The sequence below is a fragment of the Oncorhynchus clarkii genome, chromosome 12, assembly GCF_045791955.1.
Source record: "Oncorhynchus clarkii lewisi isolate Uvic-CL-2024 chromosome 12, UVic_Ocla_1.0, whole genome shotgun sequence".
Taxonomy (NCBI): Eukaryota; Metazoa; Chordata; class Actinopteri; order Salmoniformes; family Salmonidae; genus Oncorhynchus; species Oncorhynchus clarkii.
The window spans coordinates 18,299,532-18,319,774 of NC_092158.1; the positions used below are offsets into that span (position 1 = coordinate 18,299,532).

General features: G+C 42.4%; 1 protein-coding gene across 2 annotated transcripts in view; it reads left to right on the forward strand.

The window, feature by feature from the left end:
- LOC139422821 (CAP-Gly domain-containing linker protein 1-like) overlaps positions 1 to 20,243 on the forward strand; it is a 60,285-nt gene that overhangs the window by 28,166 nt on the left and 11,876 nt on the right. For both annotated transcript variants that reach the window (XM_071174210.1, XM_071174209.1), the window contains one exon: positions 18,448 to 18,554. In XM_071174210.1, coding sequence (XP_071030311.1) covers positions 18,448 to 18,554 — 107 coding nt within the window. The remainder of the gene's footprint in view (positions 1 to 18,447; positions 18,555 to 20,243) is intronic.

Genomic DNA, 20,243 nt, shown 5'->3' on the forward strand with positions numbered 1-20,243 from the left:
ATTGGATCATTCAGAGATCCTCACTGAACTTCTGGAGAGAGTTTGCTGCACTGAAAGTAAAGGGGCTGAATAATTTTGCACGCCCAATTTTTCAGTTTTTGATTTGTTAAAAAAGTTTGAAATATCCAATAAATGTCGTTCCACTTCATGATTGTGTCCCACTTGTTGTTGATTCTTCACAAATAAATACAGTTTTATATCTTTATGTTTGAAGCCTGAAATGTGGCAAAAGGTCGCAAAGTTCAAGGGGGCCGAATACTTTCGCAAGGCACTGTATGTTAACATTGCCAAAGCAAGTGAGGTAGATAATATACAAAGTGAAATAAACAATAAAAATTAACAGTAAACATTACACATACCGAAGTTTCAAAAGAATAAAGACATTACAAATGTCATATTATGTATATATACAGTGTTGTAACGATGTACAAATTATTAAAGTACCAAAGGGAAAATAAATAAGCATAAATATGGGTTGTATTTACAATGGTGATTGTTCTTCACTGGTTGACCTTTTCTTGTGGCAACAGGTCACAAATCTTGCTGCTGTGATGGCACACTGGTATTTCACCCAATAGATATGGGAGTTTATCAAAATCTGTTTTTTTCCGAATTCTTTGTGTGTCTGTGTAATCTGAGGGAAATATGTTTCTCTAATATGGTCATACATTTGGCAGGAGGTTAGGAAGTGCAGCTCAGTTTCCACCTCATTTTGTGGGCAGTGTGCACATAGCCTGTCTTCTCTTGAGAGCCATGTCTGCCTACGGCGGCCTTTCTCAATAGCAAGGCTATGCTCGCTGTGTCTGTACAAAGATTTCCTTAAGTTTGGGTCAGTCACAGTGGTCAGCTATTCTGCCACTGTGTACTCTCCGTTTAGGGCCAAATAGCATTCTAGTTTGCTCAGTTTTTTTGTTAATTCTTTCCAATTTGTCAAGTAATTATCTTTTTGTTTTCTCATGATTTGGTTGGGTCTAATTGTGTTGCTGTCCTGGGGCTCTGTGGGGTGTGTTTGTGTTTGTGAACAGAGACCCAGGACCAGCTTGCTTAGGGGACTCTTCTCCAGGTACATCTCTCTGTAGTTGATGGCTTTGTTATGAAAGGTTTGGGAATCGTTTCCTTTTAGGTGGTTGTAGAATTTAACGGCTCTTTTCTGGATTTTGATAATTAGCGGGTATCGGCCAAATTCTGCTCTATTTGGTGTTCTACATTGTACACAGAGGACATGTTTGCAGAATTCTGCATGCAGAGTCTCAATTTGGTGTTTGTCCCATTTAGTGAATTCTTGGTTGGTGAGCGGACCCCAGACCTCACAACCATAAAGGGCAATGGGTTCCATAACTGATTCAAGTGTTTTTAGCCAGATCCTAATTGGTATGTTGAAATGTATGTTCCTTTTGATTGCATAGAATGCCCTTCTTGCCTTGTCTCTCAGATCGTTCACAGCTTTGTGGAAGTTACCTGTGGCGCTGATGTTTAGGCCAAGGTATGTATAGTTTTTTGTGTGCTCTGGTGTCTAGATATAATTTGTATTTGTAGTCCTGGCGACTGGACCTTTTTTGGAACACCATTATTTTGGTCTTACTGAGATTTACTGTCAGGGCCCAGGTCTGGCAGAATATCTAGGTACTGCTGTAGGCCCTCCTTGGTTGGTGACAGAAGCACCAGATCATCAGCAAACAGTATCTATCGATCTATCGACCTATCGACCGACCGACCAGCTCTCACAGACCTGTAACTTCTTCTTTAAGAGGCTCCTCTGTCCTCCACTCGTTACCTGTATTAATGGCACCTGTTTTAACTTGTTATCAGTATAAAAGACACCTGTCCACAACCTCAAACAGTCACACTCCAAACTATGGCCAAGACCAAAGAGCTGTCAAAGGACACCAGAAACAAAATTGTAGACCTGCACCAGGCTGGGAAGACTGAATCTGCAATAGGTAAGCAGCTTGGTTTGAAGAAATCAACTGTGGGAGCAATTATTAGGACATGGAAGACATACAAGACCACTGATAATCTCCCTTGATCTGGGGCTCCACGCAAGATCTCCCCCCGTGGGGTCAAAATGATCACAAGAACGGTGAGCAAAAATCCCAGAACCACACGGGGGGACCTAGTGAATGACCTGCAGAGAGCTGGGACCAAAGTAACAAAGCCTACCATCAGTAACACACTACGCCGCCAGGGACTCAAATCCTGCAGTGACAGACGTGTCCCCCTGCTTAAGCCAGTACATGTCCAGGTCCGTCTGAAGTTTGCTAGAGAGCATTTGGATGATCCAGAAGAAGATTGGGAGAATGTCATATGGTCAGATGGAACCAAAATATACGTTTTTGGTAAAAACTCAACTTGTCGTGTTTGGAGGACAAAGAATGCTGAGTTGCATCCAAAGAACACCATACCTACTGCGAAGCATGGGGGTGGAAACATCATGCTTTGGGACTGTTTTTCTGCAAGGGACCAGGACGACTGATCCGTGTAAAGGAAAGAATGAATGGGGCCATGTATCGTGAGATTTTGAGTGAAAACCTTCCATCAGCAAGGGCATTGAAGATGAAACGTGGCTGGGTCTTTCAGCGTGACAATGATCCCAAACACACCGCCCGGGCAATGAAGGAGTGGCTTCGTAAGAAGCATTTCAAGGTCCTGGAGTGGCCTAGCCAGTCTCCAGATCTCAACCCCATTGAAAATCTTTGGAGGGAGTTGAAAGTCCGTGTTGCCCAGCAACAGCCCCAAAACATCGCTGCTCTATAGGAGATTTGCATGGAGGAATGGGCCAAAATGCCAGCAACAGTGTGTGAAAACCTTGTGAAGACTTAAAGAAAAAACGTTTGACCTCTGTCATTGCCAACAAAGGGTATATAACAAAGTATTGAGATAACATTTTGTTATTGACCAAATACTTATTTTCCACCATAATTTGCAAAGAAATTCATTAAAAATCCTACAATGTGATTTTCTGATTTTTTTTTTCTCATTTTGTCTGTCATAGTTGAAGTGTACCTATGATGAAAATTACAGACCTCTCTCATCTTTTTAAGTGGGAGAACTTGCACAATTGGTGGCTGACTAAATACTTTTTTTGCCCCACTGTATATATCTATATATCTCTCATCTCTCTCTCTCTCTCGCTCTGTCTCTCCCCCCCCCCCTATTGCCCCCTTCTAAATATCTTATTACCCCTCTCCTCAACTCTCACTTCATCCATCCACTCTTTCTCTCTTTCTCTCTGTCAATGCATCTTGTTCTGCCCCTGAACAAGGAAGTTAACACACTGTTCCTAGGCTGTCATTGTAAATAAGAATTTGTTCTTAACTGACTTGCCTAGTTAAATACAAATAAAATCTCCTCTCTCTGGACATAGTGACCCAGCCATGCTAGCTGTGTCTGTGTGCTCCAGATGGTTAGTCTGATGACCGCAGGGAAACAGATTAGAGGGCAATACACACACTCATAATCTGGGGAGTGAATTGCTTTGTGAGTGACTGTGGGTGTAGTTTCCAGTTAGATCTGAACTGAGCCATTCCTTCTGTTCTACTGTCCTAATCTAGTAATGAACTATTAGTACCTCTCCCTAATTTCTCTCACTCAGTCTTAGGCAGGGGGCATACCGCCTTGCAAGGCGGGCTATCTACAGATTTAGGATCTTAATTTGATCCGGTTTGTTACATCGTCCGGGTTAGAGGAGGGTTTGGCCGGCAGGGATGTCCTTGTCCCATCGCGCACTAGCGACTCCTGTGGCTGGGCCAGGAGCAGTGCTTGCTGACACGGTCGCCAGGTGTACGGTATTTCGCCTCCTCCGACCTTTGCCTCCCGAGTCCGTACAGGAGTTGCAGCGATGAGACAAGACTGTAACTACTGATTGGATACCACGAAATTGGGGTGAAAAAGGCGTAAAAAAATGTATTTTAAAAGATTCTACATCTGTAGGGGTATCATTAGTGAGTCGATGTGCCGGGGTAAAAGAGGTAAATACTGGGCATTCTGAAAGTATTCAGACCCCTTCACTTTTTACACATTTTGTGACGTTACAGCCTTATTCTAACATGAATTAAATTGTTTTTTTTCTTCTCCTCATCAATCTACAACACAAGACCCCAAAGTTTTCAGACCCTTTACTCAGTACTTTGTTGAAGCACCTTTTGGCAGCGATTACAGCCTCGAGTCTTCTTGGGTATGACGCTACAAGGTTAGCACACCTGTATTTGGCAAACTTCCACATTTTGTTGTATTACAGCCTGAATTCAAAATGTATCAAATAGATGTTTGTTCTCACCCATCTACACACAATATCCCATAAATGACAAAGTGAAAACATGTTTTTGGATTTTTTTTGCAAATTTACTGAAAATGAAATACAGAAATCTCTCATCACACCCCTGAGTCAATACTTTGTAGAAGCACCTTTGGCAGCGAGTACAGCTGTGAGTCTTTCTGTGTAAGTCTCTAAGAGCTTTCCATACCTGTGCAACATTTGCCCATTATTCTTTTCAAAATTCTTCAAGCTCTGCCAAATTGGTTGTTGATCAATGCTAGACAACCATTTTCAGGTCCTGCCATAGATTTTGAATTAGATTTAAGTCAAAACTGTCACTCGGCCACTCAGGAACATTCACTGTCTTCTTGGTAACAACTCCAGTGTAGATTTGGCCTTGTGTTGTAGGTTATTGTCCTGCTGAAAGGTGATTTCTTCTCCCAGTGTCTGTTGGAAGGCAGACTGAACAAGGTTTTCCTCTAGGATTTTGCCTGTGCTTCGCTCCATTCAGTTAATTTTTTTATATCCTGAAAAACTCCCCAGTCCTTCACGATTACAAGCATAACCATTACATGATCCAGCCACCACTATACTTGAAAATATGGAGAGTGGTACTCAGTAATGTGTTGTATTGGATTTGCCCCAAACATAATACTCTCTATCAGGACAAAAAGTTAATTGCTTTGCCACATTTTTCTATTCTGTACAGGCTTCCTTCTTTTCACTCTGTCAGTTAGGTTAGTATTGTGGAGTAAATATAATGTTGATCCATCCTCAGTTTTCTCCTATCACAGCCATTAAACTCTGTAACTGTTTTAAACTCACCATTGGCCTAATGGTGAAATCCCTGAGCTGTTTCCTTCTTCTCCGGCAACTGAGTTAGGAAGGTCGTCTGTGTATTTGTAGTGACTGGGTGTATTGATACACCATCCAAAGTGTAATTAGTAATTTCACCATGCTCAAAGGGATACTCAATGTTTGTTGTATTTGTTTTACTCATCTACCAGTAGTGGCCTTCTTTACGAGGCATTGGAAAACCTCCCTAGTCTTTGTGTTTTTTTCTGTGTTTGAAATTCACTGCTCGACTGAGGGACCTTACAGATAATTGTATGTGTGGGGTACAGAGATGAATGAGGTAGTCATTCAAATATCATGTTAAACACTATTATTGCACACTTATTATGTGACTTGTTAAGCACATTTTACTCCTGAACGTAGGCTTGCCATAACACTTAAGCTATTCATTTGTAATTATTTTTCTTCAAAAAACATAATTCCACTTTGACATTAGGAGGGTATTGTGTGTAGGTCAGTGACAAAAAAATCAATTTTTTATACATTTTACATTCAGGATGCAAACAAACAACATGTGGAAAAAGTCGAGGGGTGTGAATACTTTTTAATGCACTGTATAGGTAGGGATAAAGTGACAAGGCAACAGGATAGATAATAAACAGTAGCAGCAGCATATCTGATGAGTCAAAAGAGTTAGAGCAGAAAGGGTCAGTGTACGACTTGGGTGGCTGGAGTTTTTGACCATTTTTAAGGCCTTCCTCTGACACTGCCTTGTATAGAGGTCCTGGATGGCAGGGAGCTCGGACTCAGTGATGTACTGGGCCGTACCCACTACCATATGTAGCGTCTTGCGGTCGGATGCCAAGCAGTTGCCATACCGAGGGGTGATGCAGCCAGTTAGGATGCTCTCAATGGTGTAATCATTCAGCTCTGCTGCGAAATACATGACTGGCTTAGCCGCAAAATATAACACAGACATTTTGAAAATGCCTGAGTCTTTTGAATATAAGGAATAGGAATACTGAAAGGAGTCTGAAAGAGTCGTTAAAGAGGTCCATCTTGAAGAGGGATCTGATGTGGTGCTGATGAGATTAGAAAAATCCCTTTAAATAGAGAGGCTGTTGGAGAGCAGTGGTTTTATTTTAGTGAAGGGTGCTTAGCCACACACACACACACACACTCTCTTTCTTGTTCTCTCTCTCTTTCACTCTCTCAAACGCTCACTCACTCTTATTCTAACACGTTATTTTAAGTGCTGCGATGCTCTTACTGCCCTCGCTCTCCTCTTCACCCGCAGGCTGTGATGTAATCGTGCATATGTCAGTGTGAGCCCCGGCAGCTGTGTGTGCCCCATGCATGGATAAGCAGAACATTACATTGCTTGTACACACACTCATGTGTAGACTACTGTATATCGTCACTGTCTGATGAAAACCTTTCTTTTTTTTGATTTATTGAAAGCGGTAACTCCCCTCAATGTACTCTGAACATTTCATGACTCTGTGACCAAGAAAATGTGTTCAAAATAGATTCTAAAGTTTTATAATTGTACGTTTGTTAATGGGAAAATGTGATTGAACCTTTCCGGGATCGTTCGGGACGCTAGCGTCCCACCTTGCCAACAGCCAGTGAAATTGTAGGGCGCCAAATTCAAAACAACAGAAATCTCATCATTAAAAATCCTCAACCATACAAGTATTTTACACCATTTTAAAGATACACTTCTGGTTAATCCAACCACAGTGTCCGATTTCAAAAAGGCTTTTCGGCGAAAGCAGAACATATCATTATGTTAGGTCAGCAACTAGTCACAGAAAGCATTCAGCCATTTTCCAACCAAAGAGAGGTGTCACAAAAAGCAGAAAATTAATCACTAACCTTTGACGATCTTCATCAGATGACACTCCCAGGACTCAATGTTACACAATACATGTATTTTTTGTTCGATCAAGTTCATATTTATATCCAAAAACCTCAGTTTACATTGGCGCCATGTTCAGAAATGCCTCCAAAACATCCGGAGAAATTGCAGAGCCACATCAAATAACATAAATACTCATCATAAACTTTGATGAAATATCCATGTTTTACATAGAATAAAAGATAAACTTGTTCTTAATGCAACCGCTGTGTCAGATTTTAAAAAAGCTTTACGGCAAAAGCACAATATTCAATAATCTGAGAATAGCGGTCAGCCACATAAGCAAGCCATACAGTTACCCGCTGATCTTACCTTTGCTGATCTTCGTCGGAATGCACTATGGGATACTCCTCTTTCAAGTAAAAGGCACTTTGTGAAGTTCCTAAGATCTGTGGTTCGTCATTGTGAGTTGAGAGGGGTAGATCTTTGCTATAAAAGATCTCAGTTTCCATTTTGTAAGCACTCTCAGATAATTAATTTATAGACACTGAATTGATCTGAGAGTCACAGGGCTATGGTGAAGCTCATATAGTATTAAAAGATGAAGTTTAAAATATAACTCTGACTTGTGTGTGGTTTGTATACTCTCCTTTCACTTAGTAATACAGGAAATGACCACGACCAAAACATTACCCCGTCCAATGGCATATATCAATTGTCCATTCTAGATACCCCCCCATCTCAAATACACCCCCTCCTGGATAAACTCACAGAGGGGAGTGACTGACACACAGACATTGTAAAGCCCTTCACATGGTTTAACAGATACATTGGAAGACACTGTTCAATTCTGACTTCTCCCTTTCTGATATTCTGCATATTACCAGACAGATAAAAGACAAGCCTGACCTCGCCCCTCTCTGGGCCCCAAGTGACTTTTCCCACATAAGCATATTTATGAAAGTAGATAAAATATGTTATTTATCAATGTTACCTAACTAATTCTGATTCTGCTACGACAATTTACAATCAATCCTTAGGGTCTTTTTATAATAAATCTTCAATAATATTCCAACCCGGACAATAGCGTATTCGTTACAGAGGAAATAGAAGGAACGGCGCGCCCGCCTGACCGCGCAGTAAACAACTGATTGATCTCAGCCTAGTCCACTTGTTGAAACAGCTCTTATTCGACACCCTTCCACAATAGAAGCCTCAAACAACTTTCTAAAGACTGTTGACATCTGCTGGAAGCCTTGGGAAGTGCAATCTGGCCCCATAGACACAGCATATTGGATAGGCAATCACTTAAATGAAACTACAAATGTCAGATTTTCCACTTCCTGGTTGGATTTGTCTCAGGTTTTCTCGCTGTTATACTCACAGACATCATGCAAATAGTTTTAGAAACTTTAGAGTGTTTTCTATCCAATACTACTAATAATTTGCATATATTAGCAGGCAGTTTACTCTGGGCACCTTATTCATCCAAGCTACTCAATACTGCCCCCCTGTCACCAAGATGTTAAAACAAAAAATCCTGAAAAGTTTATGTTTTGGAGGTGAGAGGTTTTCATCAGACATCGACTATATGCTTGTCAGTTATATGGAGCAACAGTGTTGGTCTGTATGGTATACCATACATGGTATACCATATGGTATACCATACAGACCCAGCGATCGCTATTTTGCCTCTTTGAGAAGCAACCTATGTGATTTGCTTATCTTTGAAAAGCATTGGTTGATCTTTGAGAGGAATACTTTCTGATTGGGGGGGGGTCTAAATCTGTGTATGCTCCGAAATAGAGATGCTGCTAATAAAACTGGAGGGAGGCAACCTTCTCTTTACCTTTATGCAGAGCCATGTACAGTGCATTCGGGAAGTATTCAGACCCCTTGACTTTTTCCATATTTTGTTATATTACAGCCTTATTCTAAAATTGATTAAATAATTCCCCCCTCATCAATCTACACACAATACCCCATAATGACAAAGCAAAAACAGTCTTTTTGGCATTTTAGCAAATTTTAGGGATGCACCGATATGCAACATTTACGTATGTCCCCATTACCAGTAAAACATCATCAAAACCTATTTCTTTCACTTATTTCAGTAGTTTCATTCTCAACCATGATTTCATCATACATGTTAAGCAGTGAAGTTTCAGCTCTGTCTGTCGCCACTTCTGTTGTGGGTCCTCTTCCTCGTTGCACACTGTCACTGTGTCCCTTTCCATCTTGTCCAGCTGTAACAATTCACGTAAACCCTGTTTCTTGTTTGCATTGAAGTAGTGGTTCTTGTACCTAGCATGGTGGCGACATAGTAAAGAGTCTGAGAGAGAATGCCACTAAATTGTTTGTTCACAGCCTCTAGTAGAGTACTTTTGCAAGTTTTAACCCTGCGGTCTGTGTCGACAGTTTTGTTGAACAGGCGTTTCAATGCCATGACAGAGGGTATGTCTGCTGCAGATGCAGTTGATGAGCTTATTTCTAGTCAGTTGTTCAAATGGAGTTGTGTTCATGTTTTCAATATATTTTACCTTTATTTAACTAGGCAAGTCAGTTAAGAACAAATTCTTATTTTCAATGACAGCCTAGGAACAGTGGGTTAACTGTCTGTTCAGGGGCAGAACGACAGATTTGTCAGCTCGGGGATTTGAACTTGCAACCTTTCAGCCTAGTCCAACACTCTAACCACTAGGCTACCCTGCCGCCCCAATGAGTGTCCACTGGTTTGTACTAATTGTTGCAGGTAACTCATAGTCAGCTGCGTACACGCCAAGCACTCATTTTTGTTCCAGCAGGCTCTCCATCATGTAAAAAGTACTGTTCCATCTGGTGGAAACGTCTTGCTTAAGCCTTTTTATTTTCACTCCAAGCTGCTCCTGTATTGCTTGCAGGCTGTATGTGAGCTGAGTGTTTAAAATTACCCACTATCTTCCTTCCTGTTGCCAATGGGTCAGATATACTGCGTTGGGCCAAAACACCTTCGTTCACAGCCAGTTGCAACGTTTGTGCCATGCATGGCAAACTGGCGACTCCGCATTTTTCCAAAGCGTTTGTAATGTTACGTGCATTATCACGTAGCACAGCGTGTACATTGTTCTTAGGGATTTTCCAAGTTTCAAACATGTTCTCAAATGCCATTGAAAAGGCAGCAGCCGTATGAGAACCAGCACATTCTTGAGCATGCAATATGGATTTCCTCAGTACGAAATCCTTGTCGACCCACTGTGCTGTCAGACTCCGCATGCTCATGGGGCTGACATCGCTGGTCCAAATGTCAGTCGTGAAGCTAATAGCAGTGACGCCCATAGCAAGTAGCTCATGGATGTGCGTTTCAACAATACCGTGTAACTCCGGTAGGGCAACATCTAAAAAATAGCGCATACTTGGTAGTGTGTACCGGGGCTTGAGGTGCTCTACCAGTCGGTGAAAGCCAAAATCATCCACAACAGAGAACGGTTGATTGTCAAAGGCAATGAATTCCATTATCAATGTCAGCAGACATTGTGGGCTAGGTTAGGAAAGCCGTGTATTTTTCGTGCCGTCATTACGTCATCTACCTACACTACCGTTCAGAAGTTTGGGGTCACTTAGAAACACATTTTTTGTCCATTAAAATAACATCAAATTGATCAGAAATACAGTGTAGACATTGTTAATGTTGTAAATGTCTATTGTAGCTGGAAACGGCCAATTTTTATGGAGTATCTACATAGGCATACAGAGGCCCATTATCAGCAACCATCACTCCTGTGTTCAAATGGCACGTTTTGTTAGCTAACGAAAGCCAAGTCAACAAACAGATTACCGACCATTTCAAATCCCACCGCACCTTCTATGCAATCTGGTTTCAGAGCTGGTCGTGGGTGCACCTCAGCCACGCTCAAGATCCTAAACGATATCTTAACCGCCATCGCTAAGAAACAATACTGTGCAGCCGTATTCATTGACCTGGCCAAGGCTTTCGACTCTGTCAATCACCACATCCTCATCGGCAGACTCGATACAGTGCCTTGCGAAAGTATTCGGCCCCCTTGAACTTTGCGACCTTTTGCCACATTTCAGGCTTCAAACATAAAGATATAAAACTATATTTTTTTGTGAAGAATCAACAACAAGTGGGACACAATCATGAAGTGGAACGACATTTATTGGATATTTCAAACTTTTTTAACAAATCAAAAACTGAAAAATTGGGCGTGCAAAATTATTCAGCCCCCTTAAGTTAATACTTTGTAGCGCCACCTTTTGCTGCGATTACAGCTGTAAGTCGCTTGGGGTATGTCTCTATCAGTTTTGCACATCGAGAGACTGAATTTTTTTCCCATTCCTCCTTACAAAACAGCTCGAGCTCAGTGAGGTTGGATGGAGAGCATTTGTGAACAGCAGTTTTCAGTTCTTTCCACAGATTCTCGATTGGATTCAGGTCTGTACTTTGACTTGGCCATTCTAACACCTGGATATGTTTATTTTTGAACCATTCCATTGTAGATTTTGCTTTATGTTTTGGATCATTGTCTTGTTGGAAGACAAATCTCCGTCCCAGTCTCAGGTCTTTTGCAGACTCCATCAGGTTTTCTTCCAGAATGGTCCTGTATTTGGCTCCATCCATCTTCCCATCAATTTTAACCATCTTCCCTGTCCCTGCTGAAGAAAAGCAGGCCCAAACCATGATGCTGCCACCACCATTTCTGACAGTGGGGATGGTGTGTTCAGCTGTGTTGCTTTTACGCCAAACATAACGTTTTGCATTGTTGCCAAAAAGTTAAATTTTGGTTTCATCTGACCAGAGCACCTTCTTCCACATGTTTGGTGTGTCTCCCAGGTGGCTTGTGGCAAACTTTAAACAACACTTTTTATGGATATCTTTAAGAAATGGCTTTCTTCTTGCCACTCTTCCATAAAGGCCAGATTTGTGCAATATACGACTGATTGTTGTCCTATGGACAGAGTATCCCACCTCAGCTGTAGATCTCTGCAGTTCATCCAGAGTGATCATGGGCCTCTTGGCTGCATCTCTGATCAGTCTTCTCCTTGTATGAGCTGAAAGTTTAGAGGGACGGCCAGGTCTTGGTAGATTTGCAGTGGTCTGATACTCCTTCCATTTCAATATTATCGCTTGCACAGTGCTCCTTGGGATGTTTAAAGCTTGGGAAATCTTTTTGTATCCAAATCCGGCTTTAAACTTCTTCACAACAGTATCTCGGACCTGCCTGGTGTGTTCCTTGTTCTTCATGATGCTCTCTGCGCTTTTAACGGACCTCTGAGACTATCACAGTGCAGGTGCATTTATACGGAGACTTGATTACACACAGGTGGATTGTATTTATCATCATTAGTCATTTAGGTCAACATTGGATCATTCAGAGATCCTCACTGAACTTCTGGAGAGAGTTTGCTGCACTGAAAGTAAAGGGGCTGAATAATTTTGCACGCCCAATATTTCAGTTTTTTATTTGTTAAAAAAGTTTGAAATATCCAATAAATGTCGTTCCACTTCATGATTGTGTCCCACTTGTTGTTGATTCTTCACAAAAACATACAGTTTTATATCTTTATGTTTGAAGCCTGAAATGTGGCAAAAGGTTGCAAAGTTCAAGGGGGCCGAATACTTTCGCAAGGCACTGTAGCGTTGGTTTCTCAAATGATTTCCTCGCCTGGTTCACCAACTACTTCTCTGATAGAGTTCAGTGTGTCAAATCGGAGGGCCTGTTGTCCGGCCCTCTGGCAGTCTCTATGGGGGTGCCACAGGGTTCAATTCTTGGGCCGACTCTCTTCTCTGTATACATCAATGATGTCGCTCTTCTTGCTGGTGAGTCTCTGATCCACCTCTATGCAGACGAAACCACTCTGTATACTTCTGGCCCTTCTTTGGACACTGTGTTAACAAACCTCCAGACGAGCTTCAATGCCATACAACTCTCCTTCTGTGGCCTCCAACTGCTCTTAAATACAAGTAAAACTAAATGCATGCTCTTCAACCGATCGCTGCCTGCACCTGCCCGCCTGTCCAGCATCACTACTCTGGACGGTTCTGACTTAGAATATGTGTCTGGTTAGACTGGTGTCTGGTTAGACTGTAAACTCTCCTTCCAGACTCACATCAAACATCTCCAATCCAAAGTTAAATCTAGAATTGGCTTCCTATTTCGCAACAAAGCATCCTTCACTCATGCTGCCAAACATACCCTCGTAAAACTGACCATCGTACCGATCCTCGACTTCGGCGACGTCATTTACAAAATAGCCTCCAATACCCTACTCAATAAACTGGATGCAGTCTATCACAGTGCCATCTGTTTTGTCACCAAAGCCCCATATACTACCCACCATTGCGACCTGTATGCTCTCGTTGGCTGGCCCTCGCTTCATACTCGTCGCCAAACCCACTGGCTCCAGGTCATCTACAAGACCCTGCTAGGTAAAGTCCCCCCTTATCTAAGGTCGCTGGTTACCATAGCAGCACCCACATGTTGCACGCGCTCCAGCAGGTATATCTCTCTGGTCACCCCCAAAACCAATTCTTCCTTTGGCCGCCTCTCCTTCCAGTTCTCTGCTGCCAATAACTGGAACGAACTACAAAAATCTCTGAAACTGGAAACACTTATCTCCCTCACTAGCTTTAAGCACTAGCTGTCAGAGCAGCTCACAGATTACTGCACCTGTACATAGCCCATCTATAATTTAGCCCAAACAACTCCCTCTTCCCCTACTGTATTTATTTATTTATTTTGCTCCTTTGCACCCCATTATTTTTATTTCTACTATTCTTCCACTGCAAATCTACCATTCCAGTGTTTTACTTGCTATATTGTATTTACTTCATCACCATGGCCTTTTTTTGCCTTTACCTCCCTTATCTCACCTCATTTGCTCACATTGTATATAGACTTATTTTTCTACTATATTATTGACTGTATGTTTGTTTTACTCCATGTGTAACTCTGTTTGTTGTATGTGTCGAACTGCTTTGCTTTATCTTGGCCAGGTCGCAATTGTAAATTAGAACTTGTTCTCAACTTGCCTACCTGGTTTAATAAAGGTGGAATAAAAAAATAAAAAATATCCACCTAATTGTCCTTCCTTATGATGCCATCTGTTTTGTGACGTGCACCAGTCCCTCCTGCAGCAAAGCACCCCCACAACATGATGCTGCCACCCCCGTGCTTCACGGTTGGGATGGTGTTCTTCGGCTTGCAAGCCTTCCCCTTTTTCCTCCAAACATAACAATGGTCATTATGGCCAAACAGTTCTATTTCTGTTTCATCAGACCAGAGGACATTTCTCCAAAAAGTATGATCTTTGTCTTTATGTGCAGTTGCAAACTGTAGTCTGTTTTTTTTATGGCGGTTTTTGGAGCAGTGGCTTCTTCCTTGTCCATAAAGGACTTGTTTTTACTGTGGATATAGATACTTTTGTACCTGTTTCCTCCAGCATCTTCACAAGGTCCTTTGCTGTTGTTCTGGGATTGATTTGCACTTTTCGCACCAATGTACATTCATCTCTAGGAGACAGAACGCGACTCCTTCCTGAGCGGTATGATAGCTGTGTGGTCCCATGGTGTTTATCCTTGCGTACTATTGTTTGTACAGATGAACGTGGTACCTTCAGGTGTTTGGAAATTGCTCTTAAGGATGAACCAGACTTGTGGAGGTCTACAATTGTTTTTCTGAGGTCTTGGCTAATTTCTTTTGATTTTCCCATGCTGTCAAGCAAAGAGGCACTGAGTTTGAAGGTAGGCCTTGAAATACATCCACAGGTACACCTCCAATTGACTCAAATGATGACAATTAGCCTATCAGAAGCTTCTAAAGCCATGACATCATTTTCTGGAATTTTCCAAGCTGCTTAAAAGGCACAGTCAACTTAGTGTATGTGAACTTCTGACCCACTGGAATTGTGATACAGTGAATTATAAGTGAAATAATCAGTCTGTAAACAATTGTTGGAAAAATGACTTGTGTCATGCACAAAGTAGATGTCCTAACCAACTTGTTTTAATAGGAAATTTGTGGAGTGGTTGACAAACAAGTTTTAATGACTCCAACCTAAGTGTATGTAAACTTCCAACTTCAACTGTATATATATATATAAACAATTATATCACATTTAAAATACATAAATAAAAAAGGATGTACCTAAGCTCAATTCTGAGTCTCGTAGCAAAGGGTCTGAATACTTTCTGTTTTTTATTTTCAATACATTTGCAATAATTTCTAAAAATCTGTTTTCGCTTCGTCATTATGGGGTATTGTATGTACATTGATGAGGAAACATTTTTATTTAATCCATTTTAGAATAAGACTGTAACGTAACAAAATGTGGAAAAAGTAAAGGGGTCTGAATTCTTAACGAATGCACTGTATAGATATAATATAGAGCTGTAATAGTGCCAGATATGTAGCGATCCATAGATCTACCTATCTATCCTGGATCACAACTGTTGGTCTTTCAGTCAGTCAACTGGTTGGGATGTGGGAGGCTGATTGATTGAAGGGTTTTCTGACCGACTGTGAACGAAGTGTGAAGGTAGGACCCATCGAGTCCAGCAGAGATTGTAAATGTCTGTGAGAGTGTGTGTGTGTCTGTGTGCATTGCGTGACTAACTGAGTGAGTGAGAGATTATGCATTTCTATGAGTGTGAGTGAGTGATATTGTGTGTGCCCAAAAGAGAGTGAGTGTGTGTGTGCGTGCGTGCGTGAGGGTGGGAAGAGGAGCCTGTTGGGACTTACATAATGAAGGCGCTGCCTCTCTCTGTTGCGTGTGCAAGCGTGTGTGTGAGCCAGCCAGCTAGGGAGCATGTGCTCAGGCGACACACACACACTTTCACATTCTTTCTCTTACCTCTCTCTCTCTGGCGGGCACGTTAGGGGGTGGGAGCTGATGGTTTATTGATAGGGAGGCTGCTTTATTGTGTGTGTCACTGGGAGAGAACACTGGGATAGTACAGTATTGACATTTAGAGGGACGGTCCTGCCACTGGGACAGACAGACAGACCAGTACTGGGGGAGAGAGAGAGCTCTGACAGAGGACCACACTGTATGGTAGAGCTGTTCAGGAATGGATGTGGCTGCTATGCACCAGGGCTATCCAAGCAGCGTCTACTCCTCTCACTACCAGGTAAACACAGTTGTTTGGTTCCTCGCATCAGATTTCGTACATCTGTGTGTCGTCATTCAAATGGAATGGTGATGTTTTAGCTGATTGTTTTTTAGTTCGACCCTGTGTTTTTATCTGCTGCAGTTGTGTTCTATTAGGGGGCGATTTGTTCTTGAATGGTAATTGAGGGAGGATGAGTGAGGATGATTTGAATATGAAAGTATTTGAGGTTACTGATTTAGATGATTGAGAGAGATTGTTGTTTTTGCCTTTGGGACTGAGGATGAGAATGTTGTCTGGTTGTTTGTATCTTGTTGGATGTGTGTGTGTAGGCGGGCCGTGGGGGCTTTTCTTAGGCCCCCCAAGTTTTCATTAAAAAAAAATAATAATAATTTTAGTTATTGGACATAAAATACTGTTTTTGTCAAATACTATATTGGTTTGGACTTCTTGCGGTCAATCTGCAGTGTACAAATGATTTCTAATTATGTTCTGGCAACCCAACCATCCTAAAGAAAACATCAGCACGTGGCTGAATGGAATTTACGGACCCCGTCTTGGTAGTAGTGAAACCTTAAAATGACTTAGAATTTGACTCATGATTTGAACGCTAATGGTTTGATCCCCCCTGTGCTGTTGTCCCTTTAGGAACAAACATTATCTTTTAGTCATTATCATTATCTCTGCGTGGTCCCTGCTGGTTTTGCCTCAGAGCAACCATTTCCTCCCTAATGGTGGTTTAACTGACGATGGAGGAACCATCTCCTCCCTAATGGTGGTTTAACTGACGATGGAGGAACCATCTCCTCCCTAATGGTGGTTTAACTGACGATGGAGGAACCATCTTGTCTCTAATGGTGGTTTAACTGACGATGGAGGAACCATCTTGTCCCTAATGGGGGTTTAACTGACGATGGAGGAACCATCTGCTCCCTAATGGTGGTTTAACTGCCGATGGAGGAACCATCTTGTCCCTAATGGCGGTTTAACTGACAATGGAAGAACCATCTGCTCCCTAATGGTGATTTAACTGACGATGGCGGAACCATCTCCTCCTTAATGGTGGCTTAACTGACGATGGAGGAACCATCTCCTCCCTAATGGTGATTTAACTGACGATGGCGGAACCATCTCCTCCCTAATGGTGGCTTAACTGATGATGGAGGAACCATCTCCTCCCTAATGGTGGTTTAACTGACAATGGAGGAACCATCTTGTCTCTAATGGTGGTTTAACTGACGATGGAGGAACCATCTCCTCCCTAATGGTGATTTAACTGACGATGGCGGAACCATCTCCTCCCTAATGGTGGTTTAACTGACAATGGAGGAACCATCTTGTCTCTAATGGTGGTTTAACTGACGATGGAGGAACCATCTTGTCTCTAATGGTGGTTTAACTGACGATGGAGGAACCATCTGCTCCCTAATGGTGGTTTAACTGACGATGGAGGAATCATCTCCTCCCTAATGGTGGTTTAACTGCCGATGAAGGAACCTTCTGCTCCCTAATGGTGGTTTAACTGACGATGGAGGAACCATCTGCTCCCTAATGGTGGTTTAACTGACAATAGAAGAACCATCTGCTCCCTAATGGTGGTTTAACTGACAATGGAAGAACCATCTGCTCCCTAATGGTGTTTTAACTGACGATGGAGGAATCATCTGCTCCCTAATGGTGATTTAACTGATTATGGAGGAACCATCTCCTCCCTAATGGTGGTTTAACTGATGATGGAGGAACCATCTTGTCTCTAATGGTGGTTTAACTGACGATGGAGGAACCATCTTGTCTCTAATGGTGGTTTAACTGACGATGGAGGAACCATCTTGTCTCTAATGGTGGTTTAACTGACGATGGAGGAACCATCTCCTCCCTAATGATGGTTTAGCTGACGATGGAGGAACCATCTGCTCCCTAATGATGGTTTAGCTGACGATGGAGGAACCATCTCCTCCCTATTGGTATTTTAACTGACGATGGAGGAACCATCTCCTCCCTAATGGTGCTTTAGCTGACGATGGAGGAACCATCTTATTCCTAATGGTGATTTAACTGACGATAGAGGAACCATCTCCTCCCTTGTGGTGGTTTAACTGACAATGGAGGAACCATCTCCTCCATCGACATTAATGCTAGAAGTGACTCCATCCCTCACACACTCACAGTATGTCTCTGTACCTATGTTTGGCAGACAGCTCATATAATGAGTAATGTTAATCTTTGTATACCGAGGAAGCGGCTGTTCCAGTGGAGCAGCGTAACGCAGCACTGTGGCTTCGTGTTAATGTCCGTGACTAAGACTGTTAGAGAGGCGTGAAGAAGATACAGCTTTTTCTGTTTACTGTTTACTGCGTGTCTAAATCTCGCTCTTTTGTCTGTCTCTTTCCTTCCTTTCATCTTTCCATCCATCCGTGGATCATCTTCCAGCTCGAGGCACTGAAACAGCAGAATTCCAAATTCCAGGAAGAACTCAGTCTCTCGCAGGTGCGAGGCAGCTCAGAAAGCCAGCACATCGGAACTCTGTGCAAGGAAATGTGAGTATGGACGAAGGTTTCTTACGCTTGCTTGTTGCTTGCACAGCATTGTTGATGGAATGTGTGTGTAAACGGCTGAAACCAGAGTATTGGAATGTTGTGCTAGTAAAGATGAGTAGAACTAGAACCAGGAGTACCGGCATATCAGAATTCTATGCATGGAAATGATGGTTCTTCAGATGATACGGTGGCATTCAGCATTCAATTTATACATTGACTACAGACTGCCCTGGAAACAGCGACTAAACCCAACATGCCAGCTTCTTTGGGCCCAAAACACACAGGAGGAGAGGAGTGTAAACTATGTGGCTTTGAGTTGTTTCAGTGTGTGGGTTAGACCAGCGCTTCAAAAACCCGTGCAGGGAAACGTGAGAGAGGCTCATATCAAGGTCTTATTCAAATAGAGTCATAGACTCATATATAAATCTGACTCATGCTGCTTACTCATACTGATGATGTGGCCGTGACACACAGTGAGAGATACAGAGGTGGATTGAGGGAGAAATAAAACGATTGAGAGATGGAGTGGGAGACTTAAGAGGGAGATCATGAGAGAGATTGAGAGAACTTGAAGTACAATTCACTTGTATAGTCAGCCTGTAATACCAGTGTGTAAGCATGCTGTGTAGAATGTAGTCCTCTGATATTAGAACCTGAAAACCAGTAACCAGTAATGATGGCATAGTTCCCTCTGTGCCTTACTAGACAGCAGTATGCTACTGAAAGGTACAGGTATGTAGCGAGGCTGTCATAGAGAGAGAAAGACCATATGAAATCTCTCTTTGTTATGGTGAGCGTCATGCATGACGTAGAGTTCTATTTATACTTCTGTGTGTGTGCATGAGTGCACACGTCTGTGTGTGTGCATGAGTGCACACGTCTGTGTGTGTGCATGAGTGCACACGTCTGTGTGTGTGCATGTTGAAGTGCATGTTTAACGTTGTGTGTGTGCATGAGTGCACACGTCTGTGTGTGTACATGTTGAAGTGCATGTTTAACGTTGTGTGTGTGTGTCATCAGGTCCTTTATTATTCACTTTGTCCTGATTTATCTATTAGTGGCCATACATCTTTCTTCTCCTTCACTCATCCCTCTCTCCCTTCATCCTATAAAGAGACACTCATCCCTCTCTCCCTCCTATGAAGAGACAGACTCATCCCTCTCTCCCTTCATCCTATAAAGAGACAGATTCATCCCTCTCTCCCTTCATCCTATGAAGAGACAGATTCATCCCTCCATCCTATAAAGAGGGTGTTATATAATCACATCTTCTCCTAGAACCGCCTGCCTCCAACATGGCCGCACCGTGCATCGCATCTCATGACCTCCATGATGTGTGCATTATTTACATTTGTATTTATTGAACCTTTATTTAACTAGGCAAGTCCGTTAAGAACAAATTATTATTTACAATGACGGCCTACACCGGCCAAACCTGGACGACGCTGGGTCAATTGTGCGCCGCCCTCTGGGACTCCCAATCACGGCCAGATGTGATTCAGCCTGGATTCAAACCAGGGACTGTAGTGACATCTATTCTACTGAGATGCAGTGCCTTAGACCGCTGCTCCACTCGGGAGCCCAAGTGCACAGGCCTGCAAGCATGTGTGTGTGTGCATGTGTGTTTGTGGGTGTGTGTGAGAGCGAGCGCAGCTTTGTGCTGCCAGAGACATCTCGTCTGGGAGAACA